We start from the raw sequence: 12,584 nt of genomic DNA, 5'->3' as shown, positions 1-12,584 counted from the left end.
GCAAAATTATGTTAGCTTGCGATGTGGTGTAAAGATAAAACCAAAATGAAGTCCATGTCTGTCCCAAATTAAAGGAGCTGGCTTCTCTGCCCTTTGGTGTTGTTGATCTGGAGGGAGGTGCAGTTCAACCCTTTGCGCCTCAATTTTGGTCTTAATTTTATAACTCAATGCATTCATATTTTAGATCTCGTCAAGAGACCGTCACCAAAAATTATCGTAATCCGATATCTACAAGTACATAGTCTGAACAAGTTTAGATATGTAAAATGGGTTCGAATCCAAACCCACCAAAACCTAATTTTCGCATTTAAACTTGTTCAGAACTATTTGTAGCTGTGAAATTATAATAATCGTTGGTAAAGATAAGCGAAGGGGTGCACTGCACCCCTGCAATTCAACCCCAAATCCAAATGGCTGAGAAGCCAATTCCCAAATTGAAAGACCTTGAGACATTTTAAAAAAAAAAAAAAACTGAAGGTCCAGACATTTTCACCAAAAAAAAATAAAATCTGAAGGTCAAGACTCCAGACATTTTCCAAAAAAAAAAAAAAATACCTGAGGGTCTAGGACTCCAGTCCAGGAGTCTCCAGACAGACAGGTTTAACGTTTGTTCTGAAAGTAGTAAGAGTTGGCGGGGCAATAGCAATTGAGTATAAAAGAAAATTCCTCGAATATCGTCACTATATATGGTACTTGGTATATCCTTGGTTCTCACCTCTCCTCAGAATCAGCCCTAGTAGAGTATCTTCTGAGAGACAAAAATGTCTCGACGAGAGGGTAGGGAATCCGACTCCAAACGCCACCGTTCCAAGTTCGATCGAGAACCCAGGTTTCCTTCTCTTTCTCTCTTTCTCGCTTCTTTTAGTCCCTGTCTACACTTTGTATTTCTACTGCGTCTGTTCTCCACCCAAAAAAAATAAAATAAATCAAGATCTTGACATGGTGAACTGGGTGAAAATTTATTTGTTCTTCGAGTTTTCGTATTGGCGTGAATGCGTATTCTGATATTCAGCTTCTAATTCGAAATGGGTATGCCGTGGATGAAATGATTATGCTTGTCTTTGTGGATGAGCAAAGCGTTTTTATCAGAATATCAATTGGAATGTGGAGATATTGGGGAATCAGCGGGATTCTTCACATTATCTTTTTTAATGAAAATATGAATGGACACCGTGTTTCTTAGTTGCACGAGGTGGGAGCGGGGGTGGAAGTGGGAGTGGGGGAGCACGGGAATATAGAAGCTCTCAAGGTTGGGAGCATGAAAGGAACATGTACATATGTGACGTTTACAAGAATTATGTAAAAGCTCCCATCTTCATAAGGAGTGTGCTCTCATCTCAATGGGAGTGGGCTCCCGTCAAGCTCCTTAGTCGGGAGCGCAGGACCTCCCTCCTAAGGTGGGAGCGGTACCACTTTAGAAGCCTGGCCCCTGCAACTAAGGTCTGGTTGATCAAATGTTTATACTGGAAATGTAGAGATAAGAGGGAATTTACCAGGATTTTCACATTTGTTTTGGAAGAACATACACAATTCTGGTATTAGGCTTCTATGAATTGTATAATTGTAGATGGCGTGGAGAGCTTAGTATTATTGACCAGCTCGGAAACAGCCTCTCTGCTTGCAGGGTTAAGGTTATGTACATCAACCCTTTCTTAGCTGCACCCGCACATATGTGGGAGCTTTGTGCACTGGGTACGACCTCTAGAAACGGCCTTATATCGATATGCCAATATGAACAGAATCATATCAAGTCTTCTTTTGACTTGTTTAATGAGTTGACCTGTCCCAAGTTTAGTTTTGTATTTATAGGTGAATCATTAGGTCTTTGTATTTATATCTTTGTCAGTCCGCTAGTCTTTTTTGATTTTGCAAATTATTGATGTCCAGATGTAGATTGCTGAATTGGTGGTAATCTCTGTTCTTTAAAGCAGCTGTTGAAGTTTAAAAGTGTTTGATAGCATTTTCCTATTCCTTTATGTCCATTTCTTCCCAATTTTCCTTCTCACCTGCTTGTGCTGGTTTTGTCTCCTCCCTATGCTCAATCCAGCTAGCTCTTTTGAATCTTCTTGCTTATTAACTTTGGGAAAGATCTTTATATTCCACTTGAATGCAGGAGTAGTCAATACTTGAGGTGTCGAGTAGATAATTTGTAGTTGCAATTCATGATACAATCATGGAGACATCCTTAACAGCAGCCATTGCTCTACTTAGCACACATTTTTGTATATATTAAGATAATAGACTAATACTATGTGCTCCCATGAATATAATCATTAGATTTGGAGGCAAAGAATCTGCAAGTTATGTTTTGCATTTTTCCTGGCATTCATAATTTCTTAAGTTTTCCATGGTCTGGTGGTTAACTTCTTTGTTTCGATTTACATTGTGCTCTAATGCTTATGTCTAGGCCTTTTAATGATGGCTAGAAGGTCAGTATCATGTGGTTTCCCAGGTGAAAAGGATTTTGGAAATAACCTGGCTCATGTTTGCTTTCGAATGTTTCCAGTCCTAAGCGATCAAGAAGGGATGGAAAACCAGCCACTGAGAGGCCCTCTAGCAACCTTAATTCGGATGTTGGGGACCCTTTAGACAGGGATCAGAAGCACCGCCAACGGCTACAAGATGCTTTGCCTCTTGAGGCTCCACCACCACCTGATTCTAAGGTAGAAACTGGGACTGGGAGAAAAGAATATGACAAGAGAGCCAATGAACCACGTGAACGCAGCAAACATTCTTCCAATCCTACTGAAGCACCTCGAAGAAAAGAATTTGACAAGAGACCCAGTGAACACCGTGAAGGAAGCAAACGTTCTTCCTATCCTACTGAAGTACCTCAGAGAAAAGAATTTGACAAGAGAACCAATGAACAGCATGAAGGAAGCAAGAATTCATCCAATCCTACTGAAGTACCTCGTTCTCGATCTTATTTCCAGGTGTTGTGAGTTTATGAATATCTAAACATGATTTTGCTACTTGTACAAATGATCATTTTCCTAACTTATTTGCTAGTTGACATGTTCAGATTTCTTGCATATTTATGAACTGATCTCAGGCTCAATAGTACTGTATTTTAGATGCCACAAGCCTTCTGAAAAGTTTTATTATCCGCAAGGGAACACAAAATTAGCAGTTCCTGATAAATTCATGGCTGGATGATGTTTATGTATTTCTAAGTACTTAAATCATCATAGGTTGTGAGGGTACTGAGAATACTTATCACTGATTATATGGTGGCAAGTTGGCAAGGGTGGTGTTATAGGAGATTAGGTATTGAGGAGGAAGCCTTAGAACTTTGATTTTATGGCATTCAGTATTGTGGGTATAAAGCTCTTTCCTAAGATGCAGCTTGACCTTGTGGCAGTTCTCCTTGACCTTGTGTCTAAGTAGAATCGACACGGCCACACGACACGACGCCAACACTGCAACGCACAGATTTCCAGAAAATGAACACATAAGAAATATTTTTATGTATTATGTTTCGTAGACATGTTTATCTTTTCCTCATTCGTCCCCATTGGTCATTTATTGTGTGATTTCCTTGGTTGTGAACATGTAGGACATTTAACAGATCTGGTGGTGATAGACACAAGTCACAAAATGTACTTGGACATAGCCGGGTGCACCTTTTTTTTTTTGATCGGCCGGGTGCACTTCTTATGTTGCCATACTGACATATGAGAACCTTTGATGCTCATCTGCATGAAGCTGTTAATTTTATGGCTGAATGGTGCTTAGGGTATTATAAATAAATACGTATTTGTCCTAGGCTATGATGTTACCTTAGAATACTTAGGACCAATCATAAGGGTGAAATTTTCCAGTCGTTTAGTGGGGGATCTTTAGTCTCATTTTGGCATAAGGGATAAGGGGTTTCTATGTTTTGTTTTGAGAGTCAGTTGCCACGGATACAGATCTTGGTTGGCTAGATGGATAACCTAGTAGAAGGCTGTTTTCCAGTGCCTCTAGGTTTGACTTGGCAGGAGTTAGGTGGTGGGGTTGAAGCCTTAGAGCTTTGAGTCAGTTATCCCAGCCTGTAGAAAACTTTTCCCTAACATGCATTTGACCTTGTAGGAGTTCACATTGACCTTGGGGCTCTTTCTCTTGTACATCGCAGTGATAGGAAAAGAACATTTCTGGCATGTTTGTCTCTTATTCTTTCATATTTCCTCCTGGACTCGTGACGTTGATCTGTTTATGTTATAGAGTTAATCTTTCTACCACATTATCTATTTCTGCTATTTCTCCTGTTTTTTCTCATTCTTCCATTGGTGTGGTCGTCATTGTGTCTTTCCTGTGATTTTTTGTTGTTGTAAGCATGTAGAAAATTTAGCTGATTTGGTGGTGATAGATGAAATATGCTTGCACATAGCCAGATTCACTTCTTTTTTCTTGCTCAGCAGCCAGTTTCACTTCTTATGTAACCATACATATGAGGCTCTTTTGATACAAATCTGCAATTCTATATTTTTTCATCATTACTTCTGGACAAGTAGCATATATGATGGTGCATCCAGTCTCTGCTCCAGTAGTTAATTCCGTAGTGATTAAAGAGTTTTTGTGACTAATACAGATTGTACTGGGGTCACTCTACGAATTATATCAGAAAAACCTTGGCAATTTGTTTTCTTGATTAGCAGCACAAATAAGTTGGTTGGATATGTTGCTCTTATTTTTTTCAAGAAGATTAAGTAACCAAGGGACTTTTCTGGACAGCTGGTAGGTGATATAGATATTTACTGCAGTCATCCATAATAATACACGCAGTCTTGGAAAATTTCCTGATCCTCATTTCAGGTTAACTTACCAACGAGTGGTTCTGTTGAGTTGATAGTTTGGTTCTTACTCAGTGTATTCAAACCCTTTTTTCTGGGCTGATGTTGCGGAATACTTGTCTGGCCGGTACCTTTCAGTGCCTCCATGTGTATAACATCTTGGGGTTGGCTATCATGTCTTATAGCAGCATGACGAGCGCGGTATTGCTGGGCAAGGTGGTCGAACCACTGGTCGCGGTGCTGCTACTGGTACGTGCCTTAAATCTGATGGTACACCCTCTTAAGTAATTCTTATTATATATGATTTTCCTATTATTGGCCCCATTAACGGAAAAAGTCGAACCCACTAAACTATGGAAGATTTTTTGAAAAAAAATAGTTGTAGTTTAAAAAGGGTAGAAAAAGACTGGTTTCTTATGTTGGTTAAAAAAGAAAAGAAATGACTGTATTTTCTCGGGTTGTTTTATTTTTTATGTTTAGATGATAAGAAAGCAAATTATATGAAATGTTTGTGTGTGTGATATATATTTCTTCCTTCGATAATTAATGGCAAGATCTATATTTATTTTTCGGGTAAGCTTAATTTGTGACAACCCAAGAACAAGAACCACAGAGCCAGGCCTCTGGATCACAAACAACCCTTCGGAAGAGGAGGAAACAGATATAACAAACTCAAACAGCACTCCCTAACACAGCTATCATCGTGTTTTTACCCTTTTTGTGAGAGACAAATTTTGCTTAATGAGAGTTATCTTTGACACCTACTATGTAGTTAAAAACTAAAAAAAGAAAAAAAAAACTTTGATCTCTTCTCTCACTAAATGGCTCAAATCAAATGGAGTGTAATGTGTTTTACTGACCCGATCTTTAGAAAAAATTGCTGTAGCCGCCACTGTGACTGCGGGATTTATTATCTTCGACGTATGATGATGCCTATCACGTATGATGTGTTTCTGCATGCACTAATGTTATGGTTAGAACTTTTTTCTTAAAGCAATGCCTTGACTTGCTTTTTCCTCTCCATGAAGAGCGTGGATGGAAAGACTCAAAGGATCCACATAGTGAAAGGGCAGTGGAGAAGCCATCAACTCGTGATACAGAGCAAAGAGATGAGAAATCCAGAGCTCCAAAGGGTGGTGAGGAACGTGTTTGGCGCCATGACGGATTCTTTGAAATAGAGGGAGATCAACCACGAACCACAAGGAAAAGACCTTCATTTAGGGAGAAAAAAGACGCAGTTGTCGCTGAACATGCTGAAAAAGCACCAGCTGAGCCTGTGAAGCCAAGCAATCCTGACTTTCCAATATTAGGAAGAGACAGAAGGGCAGAGAGAGGAGGCCACAACCATCATTCAGAGAAACCAGAAAAAGCATCTGTAGGGGACAAAGAGGGAAATGGAGGAGAAGCACAGAGGGGCAGCTTTCCTTTGAGAGATAGGTATGGTGGTGGCAACAATTACGGGGGAAGAGAGAGATTCAATGGGAGGCAAGGGTATCCTCCTCCAAGGGGTGGTGCACGTGTTGAGAAATGGAAACATGACCTCTTTGAGGAGGCTAATGCTGGTCCAACCCAGAAAAACGAAGAGGATCAGATCGCAAAGGTTGAAGCACTGTTGGCTTCATAGATGTGTTCAGTCGCTTGTTCCTGTTTCTTTTTTCGTCATTTGTCACTGCTTGTATTTCTCAGGACTTTAGTCAATCCATTTTTTTTGGTGCCCATGGTTTCAAAACAGTTGTTAATTTGAGGAAGTGCTGCACTTTTAGGATAGTATTCAACTTTTGTCCATGTATGTCAATTGTCATGGTTGAAGAATGGAAGCCAGAGGATGACAATTAATCCAATAGGGTTATTAGGTTTCTGCTGTTTTGTTACAAGAGACAACGCTGACAGAGTCCGTACTCTCCCAAGTTTGTTTTTTTACACGTAATGTGATTTGGTCTTTAAGTAATAATCTTTCTGGCTGTGTATGGAACAGCTTAGAGTGTTGTCAAAATCGTTACTCTTTGAAATGGCGAAGATATGTTACTTTAAGCAACCTGTGTTTTGAGAGGCTGACTATTTGTTGGGCGAATTCTCAATCTCCCTCTTGTTTGGATGAGTTAGTGTTTAAAATTGGAGGGCCCAGATTGGGATAAGTTTAGCTGCTGCTTCTTTTCTTTTTCTTTTTTTCTTGTTGGCTTCAGCCTTCCGATAAGAGATCCAAAAGGGAAAAATGGGCAAGATGCAGCTCAAGTTTGCAGTTGAGTTACCAACACCCTCAATGGCCTCTGCACAACATGGCATTTGTCATAACAAGTAGCAATACTGTCAAATGGCATGATATTCTTTGCACTAAGTGTCCATATCTCAAATTTCAAAGAGTTGGTGCAGTGTTTTAGTGAAGCTTCTAGTCTTTCGATTAATATCCAGAAATCCAGTCTGTACTTTTCTTCAAATACCTCTGTTGATGTGAAAGAAGTGATCAAGAACATTTTTGGGAAGGAAGAAATGGTTCAAGGAGCAAAGTATTTAGGGCTGCCTGTGTTTTGGGGAAGATCCAAGAAGGAATCATTGGCATTTATCAAAGACAAGATCATGAGGAAGATACGAGGTTGGAATAGAAAGACCCTTCCACAAGCAAGCAAAGAAGTCCTCATTAAATCAGTGGTGCAGGCTACTCCAATGTATCCCATGATGTGCTTCAAATTGCCTACGTCTTTGTGCTCTTTGTTGAACTCAATTATTGGAAAATTCTGGTGGGAAAGTGGAAATGGAGGTGGGAAAATTCACTGGGGGTCATGGGAGAAATTGACAGAGGCGAAAGGAAAAAGGGGGATGGGATTCCATGACCTTGAAGCCTTCAACGGTGCTCTTTTGGCTAAACAAAAGTGGAGAATGATAAACAATCCCAATGCTTTCTGGGTGTAGGTTCTTAAAGGACTTTATTTCTCTAACACCTCGTGTATGGAAGCAGAAAGAGGGGCTAATCCTTCCTGGTTATGGAACAGCCTCTTGGAGGGCAAATCTATTTTGAAGGAAGGTCTAAGATGGAATGTGGGAAATGGAGAAAGCATTGATTTTGGAGAGATTACTGGATTCCAAGTTGGGATGAAGGCAAGGTAATCAAAGCCGCATGAGGACTGCCCATGGACCAAAGTCTCTGATTTCATCAAACAACCAACACAAGTTTGGGATGTGGGAAAGTTGAGAAGTTGTACAACAGCAGATGAAGAAAAGGCCATTGTCACAATCCCTATCAGTGTGACAAATTCTGCAGATTAAGTCATATGGAGGCACACAAAGTCTGGATCTTATACAGTGAAGTCTGGATACGATCTAGCTTACAAAGCCAAGGCCAAAGCCCGTCGTCCATCCTCTTCTCATTGCTATCCAGACAAGTTCTGGACAAAACTCTGGGCTACGCCTACAATCCCAACGGTACGTAATTTCATGTGGAAAGTAATTCGAAATTGGGTGGCATGTAAGGATAACCTCTGTCGAAGAAAATGTGCTCAGAACCCTTTGTGTCCTATATGTGAGTTAGAGCATGAATCCATTGAACATGTGCTATTTAGATGCCCTTGGACAGAAGCTGTCTGGTTTGGCTGTGGTCTTTCTTTTTGGATCAAAGAACACACTATCACTTCAGCGGATAGGTGGGCAGAGGAGTTATTATGTGGAAACTTAGCCAAAGAATCAAGTCCAGAGGTGGTTGGATATATCTTTCAGGTTTGCTGGGCCATATGGAAAGCCAGGAACGAATGTGTTTTCAATGGGGTGTTGCCTGATCCAAAGAGAACAGTTGATATAGCTAAGAGAGCCAATTCTGATTATCTTCAAGTTGCGTTTGGGGAAAAAATACAACATACAACCAAGCCACACAGAGAAAGGAAATGGTCCCCTCCCCCTCATTCTTGTGTTAAATTCAATTGCGATAGAGCTTTTTCCTCTTCCCGCAGCGAGGCTGCCTTTGGCTGTTTAGCCAGAGATAGTGGTGGAGGGATCCAATTTTACAGATCAGGTAGAATAGTGGCCTCTTCAGCGTTGGTCACAGAAGCATGGGCCCTCCGTATAGCTTGTGGACTGGCATTGGATATGGGTATTGATAATGCTGTGTTTGAGTCGGATTGTCGAGTGCTAGTTGATTGCATGAAATGTAAGCTTGGTCAGGAGCGGTGGGAAATAGCTGCAATGGTGGCAGACATGAAGCAATGGGCAAGGCAGAAGAATTGGACGTTCAATTGGGTTTGCAGAGAACAAAACAAAGCAGCGCATTGGATAGCAGCTAGTTGTTTAGAGAAGAGATTTACTTGTTTCCTTGGTTGTATTCCTCCTGGGTTAGCATCCATTCTCTTGAAGGATAAACAATCTTAATGTTCTGTAATCGATATTTGACTTATCAAAAAAATAAATAAAGAAGTGTCCATATCTCAACTCACATATTCAACTGCATGATCATGCCTCGAGATTCTTGTTTTGGGGGCTTTTCATTATCTGTTGTAGGAGCATTGGAGACAGGAATAACGACTTAAGCAATCTCTATCTTAGTCCATAAGCAATCTCTATCATCGTCCATATCTCAACTTACTCTTGACTGCTTCATTATTGGCCCCGAGATTTTGGTCACTTATTTTTGTAGTGACAGTGGAGATAGGAATAAAGGGCTACACAACTCTATTATTTTGATACTAATTAAGTAAAATAAAATCTTCGAAATGCAGGACTGCTACTCCAAAATCAGCTTACTTTTTTCTGCTTAGAATTCTAATTATTTTGCAATTGTTGGGAGCTTGTTGCGGCTAAAACTGTACTCTAGGTAGTTAATACCATAAAAATCAAAGCTGTAGAAGCACAGTAGGCTGTTAACCTTAACCAAGCCCTTCTTCCTCTTGCGTAAACCTTTCTTTGCTGTACTTCTTCGGTTTTTCCCCCTCCAAATTCTAATCTCTTTGTTCCTTCCACATTTTGCATGATTATGTTTCTCTCTTCTACACTTTTCACGATTCCGTTTCCATTAGGGCTGTCCAAGAAAAACCGAGACCTTGAAACCGGTCCGGACCGAATCGATCTGTGTCTTTTGGATTTTGTCTGTGGATTAATGGTCCAGACACGGATTTGAAAATTAAAAAACTGTGAGATATGGATTAGGATTGGATTTTCATTTCAAAACCGTGGATTAACCAAACCGAATCGTGAGATATTTAAAAAAATAAAAAATATATATATGTGTGTGTAATATTTATAAATAATTATAACTTTATTAATTGTTATGATTTTTTTTAACAATTTTACATTAATGTGACAATATCTAAAACTTCAGGGGTAAACTGTAAGTATTTTGTAAAAAAGAAAACGTAAATTTTAAACAGCATACACACACAGTACTCCGAAGTCCGAAAGTCAAAACCCATAAATTTTTTTGGTTGCTGCCTTGCTGCGCTCGTATCTGGACTTAAACTAACTTGCTATAATAGTGTAATGTTATGGCATGTTGTAACAACCCTAAATTTTTATAATAAAATTAATATTTTAATTACAATTCTTTCATTTAGATGTTAATTTAGTATTCTTTTAATAAATGATTTGATTTTTTTTATGAAATTATTTAAAAGAAAATACTAAAACCCTATTGAGTAAATTTGTAAATCTATCTACATATATATGTGTGTGTGTGTGTGTGTGTGTGTGTGTGCGTGCGCGCGCGCATGCAAACCCTAACTTGGATTTTTTTTGTACAAATCCTAGCAAGTGGGAGAGATTGATATCCAAATATAATCATAGTGTATAAATATAGATAAGGAGAGAGTCATAGAGGTAACACCCTAACTTTTATAAACAAATAAGACGCTAAAAAGAATTAGAAAAAAATAACAAATAAGGAGCTAACTTTTAGTGGGCCGCTTACTGTTAGGATTTAAGGAGTATGTCAACGTGACTCAAGGTTTATTAAAGATTAGGGTATTTTTCTGTCTAGGTGGCAATTTTTATTAAACTCTACTAATATCGCCTCAACCCTATTAACAACATCACGACACGAGAGTGAGGCACGAGTCCTCGCGAGACGGAAAACCGTAAGGTCCAAAGAATAATCCGGAAAGAAGGGTGCTAGATATCCCTAGATTTTATAAGATATATTAAGATTGGATTGGATTTTGTTAGATATTGTTAGATTATTAGGATTATATTCTAGATATGATCTAGATCCTTCCTTCATTAGTATAAATAGGCATAACCCCATTCACTTTCTTTCCACATTCACAAGCACACACACACCACCAATCATCCACTTCTCACATGCTTCATTAGTAAATTTGGAGAGCAAAAGAGAGAGAGGTTTCGGCTAGAAAAAGAAAAGGAGGAGGAAATTAATTCAATTCCACCACCACCTTGCTGCCTCTCCTACACCACTCAAAATCACCCTTTGACCTCGATTTTTAAAATTTCTAGAAGTATTTGTGTTTCTGGAAAACGAAAAGTACTTTCTTTTTATTCTTTGGTCAAGCCAAAATGACGTTACTTCGCCCGCATTTTCACCCGACGTACTCTATAGCTGCTCTATTGCCAAAAAGAACGGTAGAAACATCTTATCTGCTCCCCTAAGTATAATAGTGCTATGTATTCGCTTAATTTTAAATAGTATTGATCGATAAAAGAAAATAGAGTTTTATGATTATCGGAAATCGGGTTACATTAACTGTAAGTAAAAAAAAAGAAAAAAAAGAAAAGAAACATAATGGTTAGCTGGGCCCTTGGAATGGTATCATGGTTGGAACAAAGGAATTTTACTAAAATGTTGTTCACTGCTATTTATTATTATTATTACTATTTTTTTTAGTAAGAAAAACATGACTTAGAATTTAGTAAATGGAAAATCGGAATCCAACTATTTTTACGTGACAAAAATTTAGTGGTAAGATGCCAAGCGCATGTGTTACAAATAACGTGGTAGGAATGTTGTTCTTATACTACATGCAGATATAATCTTAGATTTGGTGATATAGAAAAGCATGAAAGTATGATTTATTTTATCCGCATGATTCTAGCAAGTTTTGAAAGAATAATGTGAACGCGAGGAAATGATGCATGTTTACGAAATACGAAAAACGAGAATTGACTTACGAAAAGGAAATGGGAAAACAGAATGAAAACAAAGAAGAAGATAGTGATTGTGTGAGCATGAGAGCTTGGTTGGTCCTAAGAGAATGGTCGGCGGAATCATGGCTCGGGTGTGTGTGTGAATCATGGCTTGGGTGTGTGTGTGTGGCCTAGGAGCTTGGTAGGTCCTGAAAGGATGGTCAACGGAACTAGTGCCGTGTATGCGTTATGAAATGAGAAATGATTAAAGACTGAGAGCCCGATAGGCCTGGAAAGAGACGGTCAACGGAATATGTGCTTTTGGGTGACAAAATCTGAACTTAGCCCGGGAGCCGGTTGGTCCTAAAAGATGGTCAGCGCAATCAGTGCTCGAGAAAATAAAATGGGAGGTGGAATCGATACTTGGAAAATGATGACATAGTTTACGATACGCTACGATTGGTTCAGTCCTCGGATTTCTAGGAATCTGATCCGATCCAGATAGCGAACAACCCTAGTTCTAGTATTAGAACACTATTCTTCTTCCAATATTTTCTTCTATTTCTCCCTGTTTCTATTACTGATTCTATCAACTTCTCTCCCTAGTGCTCGTCGGATGAGTCTGATCGCAACCTGTTTGAGGTGATTATCTATGCCCGATATCTTCTTTCACTCCTCGTTCTCACCTCCTATTTCTCTCTCGCTCGGCACATCAAAGCTCGTCTGTCCATCTTGATTTTTGTGCGACCATCCCTCCTA

At 39.2% G+C, this 12,584-nt stretch overlaps 1 protein-coding gene across 2 annotated transcripts; it reads left to right on the top strand.

Annotated features, from left to right (window-relative positions):
* The first annotated feature begins 659 nt into the window (after nucleotides 1-659).
* LOC131327973 (uncharacterized) lies at nucleotides 660-6,733 on the top strand. Of its 2 annotated transcripts, none has more exons than XM_058361090.1 (4): nucleotides 660-829; nucleotides 2,507-2,933; nucleotides 4,961-5,021; nucleotides 5,801-6,733. In XM_058361090.1, exons 1-4 carry the CDS (start codon nucleotides 762-764, stop codon nucleotides 6,394-6,396), a joined length of 1,152 nt encoding a protein of 383 aa, XP_058217073.1. In that variant the 5' UTR covers nucleotides 660-761; the 3' UTR covers nucleotides 6,397-6,733. The 2 variants fall into 2 exon arrangements, with proteins under 2 accessions (XP_058217073.1, XP_058217072.1); XM_058361089.1 differs by having other exon boundaries at nucleotides 4,958-5,021.
* Nucleotides 6,734-12,584: the final 5,851 nt, after the last annotated feature.

Source organism: Rhododendron vialii, chromosome 5a (genome assembly GCF_030253575.1).
Source record: "Rhododendron vialii isolate Sample 1 chromosome 5a, ASM3025357v1".
Lineage (NCBI taxonomy): Eukaryota > Viridiplantae > Streptophyta > Magnoliopsida > Ericales > Ericaceae > Rhododendron > Rhododendron vialii.
Note: the sequence above shows the minus strand (reverse complement) of the source record. Positions and strands in the feature narration are given on the sequence as shown.

Excerpts from the sequence above, each read along its gene's own strand:
- LOC131327973 (XM_058361089.1), top strand. The coding sequence starts at position 762 with ATGTCTCGACGAGAGGGTAGGGAATCCGACTCCAAACGCCACCGTTCC. Across the intron at positions 830-2,506 it reads AAGTTCGATCGAGAACCCAG|TCCTAAGCGATCAAGAAGGG; the intron begins GTTTCCTTCTCT and ends GAATGTTTCCAG. Across the intron at positions 5,022-5,800 it reads TGGTCGCGGTGCTGCTACTG|AGCGTGGATGGAAAGACTCA; the intron begins GTACGTGCCTTA and ends CTCTCCATGAAG.